The 20,605-nt window shown below is 39.2% G+C and overlaps 1 protein-coding gene across 1 annotated transcript in view; it reads right to left on the bottom strand.

The window, feature by feature from the left end:
* Positions 1 to 8,212, bottom strand: part of LOC128666856 (cytochrome P450 2C15) — a 45,134-nt gene extending 36,922 nt beyond the window's left edge. The window contains exons 1-3 of the mRNA XM_053721656.1: positions 7,943 to 8,212; positions 6,554 to 6,716; positions 2,500 to 2,649 (exon numbers count right to left, since the gene is read on the bottom strand). Of these exons, the coding sequence (XP_053577631.1) occupies positions 2,500 to 2,649; positions 6,554 to 6,716; positions 7,943 to 8,122 (493 nt within the window). The 5' untranslated portion in view covers positions 8,123 to 8,212. The remainder of the gene's footprint in view (positions 1 to 2,499; positions 2,650 to 6,553; positions 6,717 to 7,942) is intronic.
* Positions 8,213 to 20,605: the final 12,393 nt, after the last annotated feature.

A 20,605-nucleotide genomic window follows, 5' to 3' on the forward strand; every position in this document is an offset into this window, starting at 1 on the left:
CACTAACAGTTACGTGCGAGCAATAAGGGGTTTATTGTGGCTGTTTGCGTGTGTCAGATGTAGCGTATTACAAGTTAAAAGTAAACGCAATCGCTTGAGCGCAATTGTTAACGTGCGTCGGGATAGTGTGTCCTCACAGCTCAGGTTAATTGTTTAGCGAAACAATAATATTTTATGATATCTTTTATATCTTTTTATGTAACAACACTGAAGAAATGACACTTTGCTACAATGTAAAGTAGTGAGTGTACAGCCTGTATAGCAGTGTAAATTTGCCATCCCCTCAAAATAACTCAACACACAGCCATTAATGTCTAAACTGTTGGCAACAAAAGTGAGTACACCCCTAAGTGGAAATGTCCAAATTGGGCCCAAAGTATCAATATTTTGTGTGGCCACAATTATTTTCCAGCACTGCCTTAACCCTCTTGAGCATGGAGGTCACCAGAGCTTCACAGGTCGCCACTGGAGTCCTCTTCCACTCCTCCATGACGACATTATGGAGCTGGTGTATGTTAGAGACCTTGCGCTCCCCCACCCTCCGTTTGAGGATGCCCAATAGATGCTCAATAGGGTTTAGGTCTGGAGACATGCTTTGCCAGTCCATCACCTTTACCCTAAGCTTCTTTAGCAAGGCAGTGGTCGTCTTGGAGGTGTGTTTGGGGTCGTTATGATGTTGGAATACTGCCCTGTGGACCAGTCTCCAAAGGGAGGAGATCATGCTCTGCTTCAGTATGTCACAGTACATATTGGCATTCATGGCTCCCTCAATGAACTGTAGCTCCCCAGTGCCGTCAGCACTCATGCAGCCCAGACCATGACACTCTAACCACCATGCTTGACTGTAGGCAAGACACACTTGTCTTTGTACTCCTCACCTGGTTGCCACCACACACACTTTACACCATCTGAACCAAATAAGTTTATCTTGGTCTCATCAGACCACAGGACATGGTTCCAGTAATCCATGTCCTTAGTCTGCTTGTCTTCAGCAAACTGTTTGCGGGCTTTCTTGTGCATCATCTTTAGAAGAGGCTTCCTTTTGGGACAACAGCCATGCAGACCAGTTTGATACAGTGTGCAGCGTATGGTCTGAGAACTGTGAGGCTGATCCCCACCCCTTTTAACCTCTGCAGCAATGCTGGCAGCACTCATACGTCTATTTCCCAAAGACAACTTCTGGATATGACGCTGAGCACATGCACTTAACTTCTTTGGTTGACCATGGCGAGGCCTGTTCTGAGTGGGACCTGTCCTGTGAAACCGCTGTATGGTCTTGCCCACCGTGCTGCAGCTCAGTTTCAGGGTATTGGCAATCTTCTTATAGCCTAGGCCATCTTTTTATTTTTTATTATTTTTTCAGATCCTCAGAGAGTTCTTTGCCATGAGATTCCATGTTGAACTTCCAGTGACCAGTATGAGAGAGTGTGAGAGCGATAACACAATATTAACATACCTGCTTCCCATTCACACCTGAGACCTTGTAACACTGACAAGTCACATGACACCGGGGAGAGAAAATGGCTAATTGTGCCCAATTTGGACATTTCCACTTAGGGGTGTACTCACTTTTGTTGTCAACGGTTTAGACATTAATGGCTGTGTGTTGAGTTATTTTGAAGGGACAGAAAATTTACACTGTTATACAGGCTGTACACTCACTACTTAACATTGTAGCAAAGTGTCACATGTATGTGTGTATGTGTGTATGTGTTTAAATAAGTGCACATGTGTATTTATGTGTCTATATGTATTTACAGCCATATATACACACATAAATACATATGTATACATATATAGGCATAAATATAAGTGCATTGGAGCCCTGTGGCCCTTTGTTGTCAAGTACATGAAAAAGCATATTAATGTAATATCTATATTTAATGCAATGTTATACTGTGTATTTACTGTAAATATTTCACATTCCAATGTTCTGCACATAGAATATGTTCTAAGAATTTCTAAATAGATATTCCTATATATATAATCATCTATATATATATATATAAGTATATATGTCACCAACATAGTAAATAATTAGCAAACTCCTAATTCTTGGCTACATTATATATGAAACAACCAATCATATCTCAGAATCACCACTGCCGCAGCACAACAGCATGAGCTCTCCCACAGATAGGAAGAAGGAAGCAAATCTATTGCTCACTTTGATCTCCTACTTTAAAGATAATTAGCCTTGGTCCCCATAGAAAAAAACAAAGTTGCCACTTTTGTGACAGGTATTTAAAGCGACACAAAACCCAAATTGTGGCCTTTAAAGGCTTAGAAATTAGCATATCAGCCTACCTAGGTTAAGCTTTAAACAAAGAATAGCCAGTGAACAAAGCAAATTTGATGATAAAAGTAAACTGGAAAGTTGTTTAACATTGCGTGCCCTTTCTAAATCATGAGAGTTTCATTTTGACTTGACTGTCCCTTTAAGTTCCTTACCCACCATGGTTCTCTGCCTTTGCCCATATCACCAATTACTTCACCAACCTTTGTGAGTTTTGATCTCATCCACCAGACACTGTGCTTCCTCCTGAATTCTCTCCTCAATACTTCTCTTCCCCATGCCAAAATTCCTCAGTGTCATGAGAGAGAATCTACGCATGGTTTTCCAACGATCCCCATTGCTAAAGATGATGCCTGAAAATAATTTAACAACTATATTATCAAGGTTACTGAACATGAGTTAACACTTTAATATCCTAAAAAGACTTCTGATTACATATTGATCATTAGAAAAGACGTGTTTGTGACTTACAAGGAGAAAATAAAGTTTTACTGCTCCGATCACAAAAGGGTTTCATTGTTTTAGCAGACACTCATGAAAAAGAAGGTACTCACCATTTAACTCATTTATGACGGGGGGCAAATGTTAATGATTAGAATAAAGTTTAGACGTAAACATTACAGGGAAAAGGGAAATCATATGATCGCTGATGTGATCACATGATACCAGCGCTAGGATCAGATCCTTGCGGACTGCTTCCGGTGCTAGGAATGTCCCTCAAGCAAATCTTCATTGAAGCAGGGGGTGTGCTGGATGCCAAAAAAGGTAGGACGTTCCATACCGTCCTAACGGCGTTAAAGCCCAATGCCTTTAACATGGCATGGAATGTCTTAACAGTGTTAACCGGTTAACAGAGTTTATGGGAATTTTTAGTAAAGTAAAAATATACTCCTGATTTACTCCAGTTTGGTATTGACTGTGAAAGTTAAAGCAGAGTTGCCAACGGTCCCTATTTGTGCAGAACAGTCCCGCATTTAGAGTTTTGTCGTGCTGAGACCCGCCATATGGCAGGATTTCCTTTGCTCAGGTATGATCAGCCTTAGCCCTTCAGAGTTTTTGGAACTATATTTCCCATGATGCTCAGCCAGTTTAAAGTGTCAGAGCATCATTGGAAATTAAGTTTCTAAACCTCTGAAAGGCCAAGGTTGATCACCCCTGGGTTAGTCCATTGACCTCCCAGACACACCCAGCAACACACCAATCAAACCTATGATCACACCCACTATCCAACCCATAACCCACCTCTCCTGACATAGCTCCTCCCATACAATGGCGACGGGTCCCCCTTAACTTCCTGAGTCTTAATTAGCCATCCACAAATGTTAAAAGGTATGTTAAAGTAATTTCCAGAATATTTATTAAAATTCACAACAGTTTTGTAAAATAATTTTTACCCTAAATTTAAAAACGACTTCATGAAATACTCCGCATAAATCCTATTAATCTAGAGTGGCTGCATTTATACTTCTACAAGAAAGGGACCCATGTGAATTTAATTCTATACAATAATTATGTTGAGTCTTTCATTAAGTAGTTTTTTTGGTTTTGTTTTTTGTTTATTTTAACAAAATGTAATAATTTTTTGTCTTTTGGCCACTAGATGACGCTGCAATATTTGATGTAACGTTTACATGTATAAACTATAAATGTTATTATTGTTACATTATTGTAAGCATTACTAAGAACTCATTGATTGATAGAAATGTTGCACATTTCAGTGTTGGACTCCTGTTACATTAAAAGAAAGAATCCACAGCACCAACGATATATTTACAACTTTATTGGAACATCTGGGTCAGACAGATATTATAAGCAACGTTTAGGGTTAACAACCCTTAAAGAGACAGTGTAGTCCAAAATAAACTTTCATGATTCAGATAGGGCATGTGAGGGTGTTAGTTTATGTGTGTCATATAGATAACACTGTGCTCACGCGCTCGGAGTTCCTAGGAGCCCGCACTGATTGGCTAAAATGCAAGTCTGTCAAAAGAACTGAAATAAGTGGGCAGTCTGCAGAGGCTTAGGTAAAAGATAATCACAGAGGTAAAACGTGTATTTATATAACTGTGTTGGTTATGCAAAACTAGGGAATAGGTAATAAAGGGATTATCTATCTTTTAAAACAATAAAAAATTCTGGTGTAGACTGTCCCTTTAATCATGCTTAATCATAGCATGATTAAGGGTTGTTAACCTGAAACGTTGCTTATAATATCTGTCTGACCCAGATGTTCCAATAAAGTTGTGAATATATCCTTGGTGCTGTGGATTCATTTGGAATTTGGATGATTATCTTTGTGTGCCTGCAGTAACCCTTCCAGCGTGCACTTAGGACTAAGGTGTTGAGGTGCTGTGTCTATTGGTATCACGTTAAAATAAAGGTCAGTTTTAATTAAAAAGTTTAATTGAACTGTTATCTTTGAATGCAGTGGGGAAGTGCCTGGTAAGCACAGCTCATGCCAAACAAGGGATAAGCCTGAGATACTAAGTTTAGAGTTCTATAATATGACTATAGACACCCAAGCTTACTCAACAAAATATACTAAGAGAATGAAGCAAAATTGATAATAGAATTAAATGGGAAAGTTGTTTAAACTTGTATTCTCTATCCAAATCATGAAATAAAAAAAAATGTGTGTTTCATGTCCTTTTAACCTTTCACACCTATATATATTCCTACATCCTATATTATAAAAGACAAGAGTTTGTCTGAAGCCGTCATGCGCAGTTCAGACAAACTCTTGCAGCTGATCGCACGCGCACCCACCCGACAGCAGCGCGAGGACCGGGCAGCACAGCTGATCGCGCGCGCAGGGGAGAACCGGGGAGAACGAGAGAGAGAGAGAGAGAGAGAGAGAGATTAAATATAACACAACACGGCCCGTGTGAACGGGCTTTAGGACTAGTTATACATATTAGAATAAGTACAGCAGTGTGCTTTTATTGGCAAACTATATAATATCAGTAAAAGTTATTTTTAATTAATCATTTCTTCATTGCTTTATACATTCTATTTTGGTATATATACTATAGATTGTAGAGTCATTTTATAGAACTCAGAATCTGAATCTAAAAATGTACCAATCGCTGTCTAGATAACTCTCTAATCACAAAACTTAATATATATGATGATTTCTGGAGTTTCTACTTATTTAATACATAAGCATCATCTATTTTTTCTTTATCTAAGGAATTAGAATGGGTGGCATTGTCTTCAAACAGTGAAACTTAGTACCTGCTACACAGTGATTGTTGGATCCGTCCAGAAGCTCATTTAGGAGATAGAATAAACATGTCTTTAAATTTAATTAAAATATTTATTTTGTATGCAAATAATTTCCAATGTAATGCTTTTAATTCATTATGTGTAGAAAAACAATTTATTTTCACAATGTTTTCTCTTTTTCCTGTAATTAATCTCTAAAAAAAAAATGCGGAAAACGCACACTGCAGACTTCTCAGGGTTAAACCTGCTACATAGCTGTCCTTCATTGGCCTCAACAAGGGAAGATTACATAAGGAACTGCAGAACAATGCAAGTATTTGCTAACATAATGGGTGTGCTAAGTTTCAAACTGTGATTGCCTTCAAATAAGTGGTGAGGCAAGTTTTGATATTTTAAATAATTTGCAGTAATTAAGATGTTTATGTGATTTAAAAATAATTACACTTGGCTGCTATGCTATTCTATCTTAAGAAAAATAAAATGGACTAGTGGCCACTTAACGGCTGATATAATATATATATATTATATTGTTACTAAACTTCTAGTAACTAGCTATATAATTATGCATCATCCAAGTCTAAACATATCTGAAATAAATTAACATCTTGTTTGCTGCACTTGTTTTTTAATAGCCAAACTCCAACCACTACATGCCTTATCTGGGCTTGAGCCTGCAGACTATTATATTTGTATAAAGTGGATTGTTTTGCAGCTGTTGTTAGAGAAAGACGTGTAGCAGGTTTAGCCTTGACAAATCTGCAGTGTGCATTTCTATTTCTAAGAAATAGGAAGCAAAATAAATAATGAAAATATATTGCACAGTTAATTTATTAAACATAACTAAACATTTAAATAGCAAGGTGCATACTGTCCATTTAATAAATGTAATACTGTAGTTTTTGTTTTAAAAAGGACGTAAGCTGTTAATTAATTAATTGGATAATTAATTTTATATTGGCAATCTTTAATGATCTCAGCTATTGTAAGCTGCTAAAAGGTCTACAACTTATGTGATTTATTGAACTTTCTTACCATAATCTTTAAAGAATAGGTCAACAATTTGTGTGCCTCCGCGGTCACTAAACGAGTCACTTCGGTCTACCAGAGCCTCTTTCACTGCATCATAACCAACCAGTACCATGACACGTTCCGCAATCAAATCAAGAGTAAAAACGGGTCCATAGGTCTCACTCAGCTGTGTAGAAACAGATAGTGCAACAGAGTTCAGAGCTTTGGACGTTGCAATACATTTAACTGTTTCAGTTGTAGAGAATAATGTTTAACTTTTTTTTTATACTTTTTATTTCATTTTTTATCTATTTACAAATGTTTCCTGCTGAAGTTGTGCTTATGTTAATACCAGAAAACTCTTTTTAAAGAATTGCGTTTCCTAGGTTTATTTTGGTTACATATTATTGATTATTAATGAGGTCATAATATCATAATTTTTTCAAACTATAATGTTCATATTCTCTTAAATTTTCACATGGCACAAGCGTTGGGTGCTAAATGCTAGCAACGGATAAATGTCTCACACATTTGTTAATACATATTAGAAATATTTATTATACTTAACAAATGACAAAAGTTTTCTAAACAAAAATGAATATCTTTCTATCATGAAATTTGACATCTGACTGCCAAATGTAACTCTATATTCTCATATTAAGATTTAAATATTGATCTTCATAGAACAAGATCTATAATTAAATGTGCAGACAAAGGTGTACTTGCCCACCAGAGTTATTAGGTGGCAGACATTGCTTTTCCCTGCACTTGTGAGACCTGTCAATCTCCCAGGCGTTAATAATGAGTGGTCGTACCACTGTTGCTTTTGGATTTGCTCAAAGCAAGCTCTGCTGCTCAATAATAGGTACCCATAGACATCAATCAATGTGTAGGAGACTTATAATATGAATATGAAGGTAATATCTAATTGTTAAATATGGTCATTCAATTTTAACATCTGATATTAGAATGCTAACGTTGGTTCTATAAAAAATAATTTAATTAAACCATTCTTATTTAAAAACAAACAAACATATATCCACACATCCCTATTGAATCCTATTAGTTTAAGTAGAAATTAAATTACAAAAAAATGTATTGAATTATACAAGTCTAGATGTGAGACTTTGTTTTTTTTAAATTACTCCTGATTGTGTGGTTGTTAAAAAACAAACAAAACACAGTTAACATTGAATCTGCTGTTAATTAGAATATACAATTGTTCCAAAGAATGTAATTGTCTTTGTCAATAATTACCACTAATGATCTATAGAACCTCCAGATATTAAAAGTTAATTAAAATAAAAAAGAAAGAAAAATAAAAGAATAAAATATATTGGTTGTGGCTAAAGGAAAAGTTTTCCAAGCAGAAAAAAATGAACCTGCAAAACTGGACCTCAAACTCACACTTACCTTCAACAAGGACTTTGGAAACTCTTTAGGACTAATGTTCAAAAGGTTCCCTAATAAAGGTAAAGGGATCGGCCCAGGGGGCAATTTTTCTTTCCTGAACTTGTTCCACCATGATATCAGATACAGCAGGAAGGTAATACAGGTTGCAAGCAGAATTGTTCCTGCAACACTCAGAGCCATAATTTTATTAACAAGGTTGGAGAACAGTTCTTCCACTCTCTCTCTCTCTCTCTCTCTCTCTCTCTCTCTCTCTCTCTCTCTCTCTCTCTCTCTCTCTCTTTCTCAGTTGTTATTACCCTTTCGCTGTCTTTTTATACCCTGTACTTTTCGGACTATGCCCTTGTTTTTTTTTTTCTCTGGTGACCCAGCTTAAAATTACAGCTGATACAAGGTGTGCCTGAGATTTACACATGGTTGCATAACCGGTTTGGTAGTATCACATACCATTGTAATATAGATATATTTAAATATATATATATATATATATATATATATATATATATATATATATATATATATATATATAAAAATTTATATATATGTATATATAATAATAATAATAGTATGTAAAATGATCTCATATAGACCATCTCTTACTAAAATTAAAAATCAAAAAGGTCCATGATGTCCAATATTTTATATAGTTGGATAGATGTATTAGGCTTATCCATAAAATTCAATTATTAAACTGTAGATCAATACTTGACTCAGTAAATAAATTACATTTGTATAATGCAATATTGTATAACATATATGAACAAACAACTCAAAGTATTAAAGCATACAACAATTTATTTTTTATTATAAATTTAATCCTGAAATAAAAAATATGCATAGAAAAGTTAGTCAATAATATTATTATACCACAATTGAAATTTCAAGCGCTGAGATCTTAGCTATGCCAAGATTCAGGTCTCTGACATAAAAGGGATTAATGGGAGTTTTCCCAGTCCATGGCAACATTAAAAGCAACAATGCAGGTAAGACGTCTGTAGCAACATTTCTATGGCAACATTTCTTTTACAAAGATATGATGAGTCCACGGATTTCATCCTTACTTGTGGGATATTAACCTCCTGCTAACAGGAAGTGGTAAAGAGCACCACAGCAGAGCTGTATATATAGCTCCCCCCTTCCCTCCACCTCCAGTCATTCTCTTTGCCTGTGTTAGTAATAGGAAGAGGTAAAGCGAGGTGTTAGTTTTAGATTCTTCAATCAAGAAGTTTTTTATTTTTAATGGTACCGGTGTGTACTATTTTCCTCAGGGAGATATGGAAGAAGATTTCTGCCCTGAGGTTGATGATCTTAGCAGTTGTAACTAAGATCCATTTTGGTTCCCACAGAGCTTCTGAAGGTAGTGCAAGAGAAATCTTCAGTGTGGAGAACGGTGTCATGCTACAAGCAGCATTGAGGTATGTTCAGTCTTTTATTTCTGAGGAGACTTGTTATATCAGAATTGGCTGACATTTTTTTCCCTGCAAGGGAAGGGGTAAGCAGTAGATCTTTATCACTGAGGGTGTTACTGAAGATCCTTACGGCTAGATTTAGAGTTGGGCGGTAGCCGTCAAAACCAGCGTTAGAGGCTCCTAACGCTGGTTTTGGGCTACCGCCGGTATTTAGAGTCAGTCATTAAAGGGTCTAACGCTCACTTTCCAGCCACAACTTTTCCATACCGCAGATCCCCTTACGTCAATTGCGTATCCTATCTTTTCAATGGGATCTTTCTAACGCCGGTATTTAGAGTCGTGGCTGAAGTGAGCGTTAGAAATCTAACGAAAAAACTCCAGCCGCAGAAAAAAAACAGTAGTTAAGAGCTTTCTGGGCTAACGCCGGTTTATAAAGCTCTTAACTACTGTGCTCTAAAGTACACTAACACCCATAAACTACCTATGTACCCCTAAACCGAGGCCCCCCCACATCGCCGCCACTCTATTAAAATTTTTTAACCCCTAATCTGCCGACTGCACACCGCTGCCACCTACATTATCCCTATGAACCCCTAATCTGCTGCCCCTAACACCGCCGACCCCTATATTATATTTATTAACCCCTAATCTGCCGCCCCCGCTATCGCTGACCCCTGCTTATTATTATTAACCCCTAATCTGCCGCTCCATACCCAGCTGCCACCTACATTATAGCTATGTACCCCTAATCTGCTGCGCCTAACACCGCCGACCCCTATATTATATTTATTAACCCCTAATCTGCCCCCCTCAACGTCGCCTCCACCTGCCTACACTTATTAACCCCTAATCTGCCGAGCGGACCGCACCGCTACTATAATAAAGTTATTAACCCCTAATCCGCCTCACTCCCGCCTCAATAACCCTATAATAAATAGTATTAACCCCTAATCTGCCCTCCCTAACATCGCCGACACCTAACTTCAAGTATTAACCCCTAATCTGCCGATCGGAGCTCACCGCTACTCTAATAAATTTTTTAACCCCTAAAGCTAATTCTAACCCTAACCCTAACACCCCCCTAAATTAAATATAATTTTATTCTAACAAAATAAATTAACTCTTATTAAATAAATTATTCCTATTTAAAGCTAAATACTTACCTGTAAAATAAACCCTAATATAGCTACAATATAAATTATAATTATATTGTAGCTATTTTAGGATTAATATTTATTTTACAGGCAACTTTGTATTTATTTTAACCAGGTACAATAGCTATTTAATAGTTACCTAGTTAAAATAATAACAAAATTACCTGTAAAATAAATCCTAACCTAAGTTACAATTAAACCTAACACTACACTATCAATAAATTAATTAAATAAAATACCTACAATTATCTACAATTAAACCTAACACTACACTATCAATAAATTAATTAAATACAATACCTACAAATAAATACAATTAAATAAACTAACTAAAGTACAAAAAATAAAAAAGAACTAAGTTACAAAAAATAAAAAAATATTTACAAACATTAGAAAAATATTACAACAATTTTAAACTAATTACACCTACTCTAAGCCCCCTAATAAAATAACAAAGCCCCCCAAAATAAAAAAAATGCCCTACCCTATTCTAAATTTAAAAAGTTCAAAGCTCTTTTACCTTACCAGCCCTGAACAGGGGCCTTTGCAGGGCATGCCCCAAAGAATTCAGCTCTTTTGCCTGTAAAAAAAACACATACAATACCCCCCCCCCCCCAACATTACAACCCACCACCCACATACCCCTAATCTAACCCAAACCCCCCTTAAATAAACCTAACACTAAGCCCCTGAAGATCTTCCTACCTTATCTTCACCATGCTAGGTTCACCGATCCGTCCTCGGAAGTCTTGATCCAAGCCTCGGAAGTGTTGATCCAAGCCCAAGCAGGGGCTGAAGAGTGACGTCCATCCTCGGGCTGAAGTCTGGATCCAAGCGGCGGCTGAAGAAATCCATCATCGGGCTGAAGTCGGAAGTCCATCATCGGGATGAAGTCTTCTATCAAGCAGCATCTTCAATCTTCTTTCTTCCGGAGCGGAGCGGAGCCATCTTCTTCCCAGCCGACGCGGATCCATCCTCTTCTAACGACGCCTACTAGCCGAATGACGGTTCCTTTAAATGACGTCATCCAAGATGGCGTCCGTCGAATTCCGATTGGCTGATAGGATTCTATCAGCCAATCGGAATTAAGGTAGGAAAATTCTGATTGGCTGATGGAATCAGCCAATCAGAATCAAGTTCAATCAGATTGGCTGATCGGATCAGCCAATCGGATTGAGCTTGCATTCTATTGGCTGATCGGAACAGCCGATAGAATGCAAGCTCAATCTGATTGGCTGATCGGATCAGCCAATCGGATTGAACTTGAATCTGATTGGCTGATTCCATCAGCCAATCAGAATTTTCCTACCTTAATTCCGATTGGCTGATAGAATCCTATCAGCCAATCAGAATTCGACGGACGCCATCTTGGATGACGTCATTTAAAGGAACCGTCATTCGGCGAGTAGGCGTCGGTAGAAGAGGATGTTCCGCGTCGGCTGGGAAGAAGATGGCTCCGCTCCGCTCCGGAAGAAAGAAGATTGAAGATGCTGCTTGATAGAAGACTTCATCCCGATGATGGACTTCCGACTTCAGCCCGATGATGGATTTCTTCAGCCGCCGCTTGGATCCAGACTTCAGCCCGAGGATGGAGGTCACTCTTCAGCCCCCCGCTTGGGCTTGGATCAAGACTTTGCACCCTCTTCTGGACCGATCGGTGAACCTGGCATGGTGAAGACAAGGTAGGGAGATCTTCATGGGCTTAGTGTTAGGTTTATTTAAGGGGGTTTGGGTTAGATTAGGGGTATGTGGGTGGTGGGTGGTAATGTGGGGGGGGGGTATTGTATGTTTTTTTTTTACAGGCAAAAGAGCTGAATTCTTTGGGGCATGCCCCGCAAAGGGCCCTTTTAAGGGCTGGTAAGGTTAAAGAGCTTTGAACTTTTGTAATTTAGAATAGGGTAGGGCATTTTTTTATTTTGGGGGTCTTTGTTATTTTATTAGGGGGCTTAGAGTAGGTGTAATTAGTTTAAAATTGTTGTAATTTTTTTCTAATGTTTGTAAATATTTTTTTATTTTTTGTAACTTAGTTCTTTTTTATTTTTTGTACTTTAGTTAGTTTAATTGTATTTATTTGTAGGAATTGTATTTAATTTATTTATTGATAGTGTAGTGTTAGGTTTAATTGTAGATAATTGTAGGTATTTTATTTATTTAATTTATTGATAGTGTAGTGTTAGGTTTAATTGTAACTTAGGTTAGGATTTATTTTACAGGTAATTTTGTTATTATTTTAACTAAGTAACTATTAAATAGTTATTAACTATTTAATAGCTATTGTACCTGGTTAAAATAATTACAAAGTTGCCTGTAAAATAAATATTAATCCTAAAATAGCTACAATATAATTATTTGTTATATTGTAGCTATATTAGGGTTTATTTTACAGGTAAGTATTTAGCTTTAAATAGGAATAAGTTATTTAATAAGAGTTAATTTATTTCGTTAGAATAAAATTATATTTAACTTAGGGGGGTGTTAGGGTTAGGGTTAAAATTAGCTTTAGGGGTTAAAAAATTTATTAGAGTAGCGGTGAGTTCCGATCGGCAGATTAGGGGTTAATACTTGAAGTTAGGTGTCGGCAATGTTAGGGAGGGCAGATTAGGGGTTAATACTATTTCTTATAGGGTTATTGAGGCGGGAGTGAGGCGGATTAGGGGTTAATACATTTATTATAGTAGCGCTCAGGTCCGGTCGGCAGATTAGGGGTTAATAAGTGTAGTTAGGTGGAGGCGACGTTGGGGGCGGCAGATTAGGGGTTAATAAATATAATATAGGGGTCGGCGATGTTAGGGCAGCAGATTAGGGGTAAATAGGGATAATGTAGGTGGCGGGGGTGTACGGAGCGGCAGATTAGGGGTTAAAAATAATATGCAGGGGTCAGCGATAGCTGGGGCGGCAGATTAGGGGTTAATAAGTGTAAGGTTCGGGGTACATGTTAGAGTGTTAGGTGCAGACGTAGGAAGTGTTTCCCCATAGGAAACAATGGGGCTGCGTTAGGAGCTGAACGCGGCTTTTTTTGCTGGTGTTAGGTTTTTTTTCAGCTCAAACAGCCCCATTGTTTTCTATGGGGGAATCGTGCACGAGCACGTTTTTTAAGCTGGCCGCGTCCGTAAGCACCGCTGGTATCGAGAGTTGCAGTGGCGTTAAATTATGCTCTACGCTCCCTTTTTGGAGCCTAACGCACTGAAAACCCAGCCATTCTGTGAACTCTAAATACCAGCGGCATTTAAAAGGTGCGGGGGAAAAAAAGCACGCATAGCTAACACACCCCTTTGTCTGCAAAACTCTAAATCTAGGCGTTATATTGCATACATATTGCTTATATCTGCATGGGGCTGGACACTGGGAGAGGCAGCTTGACATTGTATATATATTTATTATTTATAAAAGTCAGTAGAGCTGCAGTTTATTTTTATAGAAATTCAGGGGACCACTAACCACTTCCCATGCCGTTATACAAACTATTCAGACGAAGTCTATGATAGGCGGGGCCTATTTTGCACGCTCAGACGCGCAGTTTACACTGTCTGAGAAGGCAGCAGGCATTTAGCTCCGGTGGGGCCTAGAGTTGAGATCTGTTAACCAGATCGTTGTCGAGACATTTTCGCAGTACCCTGGGGCAGTTAGGCATTTTTTTCTATTAACTTAATCTTTTGTGATTAAAATGCTTCTTAGAGGGTAGATTCATCACTTACCTATAGGGTGCAATAATTGTTGGGCCAATTGAGTTATTATATTTGATTGTTTTAGCGTTTTCAATCGCTTTAAGCAGTTTGAGAAAAATTGTTGCGCTTTTTATCTCTTAAAGGCGCAGTACATTTTTTCTAAAAATTGTTTTGAATCAATATTTGAGGTTATTTACGACTAGTGTTGCTAGTACTAATCTGTTCAACATGTCTAACATTGAGGAAACTAATTGTTCTATGTGTTTAGAAGCCATTGTGGAACCCCCTCTTACTTTGTGTACCTCTTGTACTGAAAGGGCCTTACAATGTAAGAAGCATATTTTAGGTAAAGAAAGTGTGCCTAAGGATGATTCTCAGTCTGAAGAGAATCAGGATATGCCATCTAATTCTCCCCAAGTGTCACAACCTTTAACGCCCACACAAGCGACGCCAGGTACTTCAAGTGCGTCTAATTATTTTACTCAGCAGGATATGGCTGCAGTTATGTCAACTACCCTTACAGAGGTATTATCTAAGTTACAAGTGTTACAGGGTAAACGCAGTAGGTCAGGTATTAATGTAAATACTGAATCCTCTGATGCTTTGCTGGCTATTTCCGACGTACCCTCACAGGGCTCTGAGTTGGGGACAGGGAATTGTTGTCTGAGGGAGAACTTTCAGACCCTGGAAGTATGTTACCTCAGACAGATTCGGACGTCATGTCCTTTAAATTTAAGCTTGAACACCTCCGCCTGTTACTCCGGGAGGTTTTAACGACTCCAGAAAAATGGTGTAAAATGGACAAATATCTAGAGGTAACTACTTACACTGATGTTTTTCCGGTTCCTAAAAGAATTTCGGAAATTATAAAAAAGGAATGGGATAGACCAGGTATACCGTTCTCTCCTCCTAATTTCAAGAAAATGTATCCCATATCAGACACCATTCGGGACTCTTGGCAGTCGGTTCCTAAGGTGGAGGGAGCTATTTCTACCCTGGCTAAGCGTACAACTATACCTATTGAAGACAGTTGTGCTTTTAAAGACACTATGGATAAGAAGTTGGAGAGTCTTCTAAAGAAATTATTTATTCATCAGGGTTTTCTTTTACAACCAACAGCTTAGCTTACATTGTTCCAGTTACTACTGCAGCAGCTTTTTGGTTTGATGCTCTAGAAGAGTCTCTAAAGGTGGAGACCCCTTTAGAGGACATTTTGGATAGAATTAAGGCTCTCAAGTTAGCTAATTATTTTATTACAGATGCCGCCTTTCAAATTGCTAAATTGGCAACGAAAAATGCAGGATTTGCCATTTTAGCGTGTAGAGCATTATGGTTAAAATCATGGTCTGCTGACGTGTCATCAAAATCGTTTAGCTATTCCTTTCAAGGGTAAGACCCTATTTGGGCCTGAGTTGAAGGAAATCATTTCTGACATTACTGGAGGTAAAGGTCATGCCCTAACTCAGGATAAGTCTGTTAAGATGAGAGGTAGACAAAATAATTTTCGTTCCTTTCGAAATTTTAAAGGAGTACCCTCCGCTTCCTCTTCTTCCACAAAGCAGGACGGGAATTTTGCTCAGTCCAAATCCGTCTGGAGATTTAACCAGGCTTGGAACAAAGGTAAACAACCCAAGAAGCCCGCTGCTGCTACAAAGACAGCATGAAGGGGCGGCCCCCGATTCGGGACCAGATCTAGTAGGGGGCAGACTTTCTTTCTTTGCCCAGGCTTGGGCAAGAGATGTTCAGGACCCCTGGGCATTGGAAATAGTGACCCACGGGTATCAACTGGAATTCAAGGATTTTCTCCCAAGAGGAAGATTCCATCTTTCACGATTGTCTGTTGACCAGATAAAAAGAGAGGCGTTCTTACGCTGTGTAAAAGACCTCTCTACCATGGGAGTAATTCTTCCCGTTCCAAAACTGGAACAGGGACAGGGGTTTTACTCAAATCTTTTCGTGGTTCCCAAAAAAGAGGGAACTTTCAGACCCATTTTAGATCTCAAGTGTCTAAACAAGTTTCTCAGAGTCCCACCGTTCAAGATGGAGACTATACGAACAATCTTACCAATGATCCAGGAGGGTCAATATATGACTACCGTGGACTTGAAGGATGCATACCTTCATATCCCTATTCACAAGGATCATCATCAGTTCCTAAGGTTTGCCTTCCTGGACAAACATTTTCAGTTTGTGGCTCTTCCCTTCGGGTGGGCCACAGCACCCAGGATCTTCACAAAGGTTCTAGGGTCCCTTCTGGCGGTTCTCAGACCGTGGTGCATAGCAGTGACGCCTTATCTGGACGATATTTTAATTAAGGCGTCGACTTATCATCTGACGAAATCTCATACAGACACAGTGTTGTCCTTTCTGAGAACTCTCGGTTGGAAGGTGAACCTAGAAAAGAGTTCACTAGTTCCACGGACAAGAGTTCCGTTTGCTCGTTTTCATCTCAGACCACTGCAGCTGTGCATGCTCAGACAGTGGAATAGGGACTATGCAAATTTCCTCAGATAAATCTGGATCAAGAGACCAGAGAGTCTCTTTTTTGGTGGTTGTCACTGGATCAGCTGTCCCAGGGGACGTGTTTCCGCAGACCCTTGTGGGTGATAGTTACAACGGACGCCAGCCTCCTGGGCTGGGGTGCAGTCTGGAATTCCCTGAAGGTTCAGGGTGTAAGGACTCAGATGGAGTCTCTACTTCCAATCAATATTCTGGAATAGAGAGCAATATTCAATGCGCTTCAGGCGTGGCCTCAGTTGGTTTCGGCCAAATTCATCAGATTCCAGTCGGACAATATCACGACTGTAGCTTATATCAATCATTAAGGGGGAACGAGGAGTTCCTTAGCGATGATAGAAGTATCCAATATAATTTGATGGGCGGAGGCCCACTCTTGTTATCTGTCGGCAATCTACATCCCAGGAGTAGAGAACTGGGAAGCGGATTTTCTAAATCGACAGACTTTTCATCCAGGGGAGTGGGAACTCCACCCGGAGGTGTTTGCCTCTCTGATTTTCCGATGGGGCAGACCGGAATTGGATCTGATGGCATCTCGTCAGAATGCCAAGCTTCCAAGATACGGATCCAGGTCAAGGGATCCCCAGGCAGAACTGCTAGATGCCTTGGCAGTGCCTTGGTCGTTCAGCCTAGCTTATGTGTTTCCACCGTTTCCTCTCCTTCCACACGTGATTGCTCGGATCAAACAGGAGAGAGCTTCAGTAATCCTGATCGAGTCTGCATGGCCACGCAGGACTTGGTATGCGGATCTAGTGGACATGTCTTCTCTGCCACCGTGGAAACTTCCTTTGAGACAGGACCTTCTCATTCATGGACCTTTCCAACATCCAAATCTAAATTCTCTGCAGCTGACTGCTTGGAGATTGAACGCTTGATTTTATCTAAGCGGGGATTCTCAGATTCGGTCATTGATACTTTGATACAGGCACGTAAGCCTGTCACTAGAAAGATCTATCATAAGATATGGTGTAAATATCTTTTTTGGTGTGAATCCAAGGGCTACTCATGGAGTAAAGTTAGGATTCCCAGGATTCTGTCCTTTCTCCAAGAAGGATTGGAGAAAGGGTTATCAGCGAGTTCCTTAAAGGGACAGATTTCTGCTTTGTCATTTTTGCTTCACAAACGTTTGGCAGATGTTCCAGATGTTCAGTCTTTTTGTCAGGTTCTATCCAGAATTAAGCCTGTATTTAGACCAATTACTCCTCCCTGGAGTTTGAATTTAGTTCTTAGAGTTCTTCAAGGGGTTCCGTTTGAACCCATGCATTCCATAGATATTAAGTTGTTATATTGGAAAGTTTTGTTTTTGGTTGCTATTTCTTCTGCTCGTAGAGTTTCGGAGCTTTGAGCGTTACAATGTGATTCGCCTTATCTTATATTTCATTCTGATAAGGTGGTTTTGCGTAGCAAACCTGGATTCCTTCCTAAGGTTGTTTCTAATAAGAATATTAATCAGGAAATTGTTGTTCCTTCCTTGTGTCCTAATCCTTCTTCTAAGAAGGAGCGTCTGACACATAACCTGGACGTGGTCCGTACCTTGAAGTTTTACTTGCAGGCGACTAAGGATTTCCGTCAATCATCTTCATTATTCATTGTTTATTCTGGAAAGCGTAAGGGTCAGAAAGATACGGCTACCTCTCTTTCTTTTTGGCTGAGGAGTATCATCCGTCTGGCATATGAGACTGCTTGACAGCAGCCGCCTGAAAGAATTACGGCTCATTCTACTAGGGCTGTGGCTTCCTCATGGGATTTTAAAAATTATGCTTCTGTAGAACAGATTTGCAAGGCTGCGACTTGGTCGTCTCTTCATACTTTTTCCAAATTTTACAAATTTGATACTTTTGCTTCTTCTGAGGCTGTTTTGGGAGAAAGGTTCTTCAAGCAGTGGTGCCTTCCGTTTAGGTTCTTGTCTTGTCCCTCCCTTTCATCCGTGTCCTATAGCTTTGGTATTGGTATCCCACAAGTAAGGATGAAATCCGTGGACTCGTCATATCTTTGTAAAAGAAAAGTAAATTTATGCTTACCTGATAAATTAATTTCTTTTACGATATGACGAGTCCACGGCCCACCCTGTTATTTTAAGACGGATTTATTTTATATTTATTTTTTGTAAACTTCAGTCACCTCTGCACCTTTAGCTTTTTCCTTTCTCTTCCTAAACCTTCGGTCGAATGACTGGGGGTGGAGGGAAGGGAGGAGCTATATATACAGCTCTGCTGTGGTGCTCTTTGCCACTTCCTGTTAGCAGGAGGTTAATATCCCACAAGTAAGGATGAAATCAGTGGACTCGTCATATCGTAAAAGAAATTAATTTATCAGGTAAGCATAAATTTACTTTTTGCTAGTGGTTGCCCCACTATAGCATCCTTGATCTTCCTGTTGGGGCAACATACAGAATAAGAACCAGCAAAAACAACCCCTTGATGTGCAATATTACTCTATAGGGAGCAATTCTCAGTCCTTACAAATTACTAACACAGCTTTATACTTCATTGCCTAAAAGGTCATAACAGAGATGTTTCTGCAGATATGGGGGCCTATCTATCAAGCTCCGATATGGTGGCCTATCTATCAAGCTCCGTGTTTTTGTGTCTAAAGAACGCTGCTCCATTACCCTGTCCGCCTGCTCTGATGAGGCGGATAGGAATCGCTGGAATTCAACACGATCGAGTACGATCGGGTTGATTGACACCCCCCTGCTGGCGGCCTGCAGGGTGGGGCGTTGCACCAGCAGCTCATAAGAGCTGCTGGTGCAATGCTGAATATGGAGAGCGTATTGCTCTCCGCATTCAGTGATGTCTGTCGGACCTGATCCGCACTGTCGGATCAGGTCCGACAGACATTTCATAAATAGGCCTCATGGTCTCTTCCTGTGCCTGAAAGCTGCAGAACCATTGGTCGAACAAGTGTGAGCAAGAGTCAGCAAGACTACAAAGAACTTTCCCTTTTTTAAACAGATTTACTAAAGATAAATATATATGAAATACAAATAATAAATGTGACCACTTATTAGAAGGGTATCATCCAATTGAGATTGTCTCCTTACAATACTATAGCAGAGACCAATATATTGCAATTAAGAAGATAAGATGCCCTATAGCTGAGGACATGAGTCCAGTTTACGTCAGAGAATACTGCTGTCTGGTTATCAGACTCATTGTACAATTATGAGTATGAGAATTCACAAGCTCTTTTGTTCAGGATCTCATATAATATGTAACAACTGAAGGTTTCACTAGAGGGCAGGATTGAACAAGTCTAGAACCGATGTCTGGAATCTCAACCTGAATACAGACAAATAATTCTTAACTCGGCCTTCCATAAAAGAGGGGAGGCTAACTGCCTTGTCCATTCTGCAAGAGGTGTGATCATAAACATGACCTCAGGAAAATAGGTATTTAGTGGTAATTTCAGCAAAATAATATTGTCATTCTATATGGGAGGCTGCATGCAGCTGAGTGACATTATCTATGCCATCTGAATGGAACTTCTGGGAAAGATAGTGGTTCTTTTATATTTTCTCCATTTTATTTTAAGAACTGTGTAGTCGTGTTTAACTCTTTTTTATATATATAAATGCACTGTGACTCTTTTTTTCCCGATTGCATTTTCTCAAGTGTGCAATTTCTGTCCGAGGACTGGATTCTGATTTGCTTATCAGTTGAAGAAGAAGGCAGCTACGTAATGGTGGGGGGAGTCCGGCATCCATATTTACCGGGTATTAGAGTAGTTAGCGCCGCTGATTAGGACAGAAGCAAGGCGGCAAGGCAGGAGGGGTATAGTGTAGGCGGACCTCCGTTTTGTTATTTTCAATATAAAAACATGTTAAAGTAAGTGTTGACTGTCCCTTTAAAGGGACACTGAACCCAAATTTTTTCTTTTGTGATTCAGATAGAGCAGCAATTTTAAGCAACTTTCTAATTT

This window comes from Bombina bombina, chromosome 7 (assembly GCF_027579735.1).
Source record: "Bombina bombina isolate aBomBom1 chromosome 7, aBomBom1.pri, whole genome shotgun sequence".
NCBI classification, from domain to species: Eukaryota; Metazoa; Chordata; class Amphibia; order Anura; family Bombinatoridae; genus Bombina; species Bombina bombina.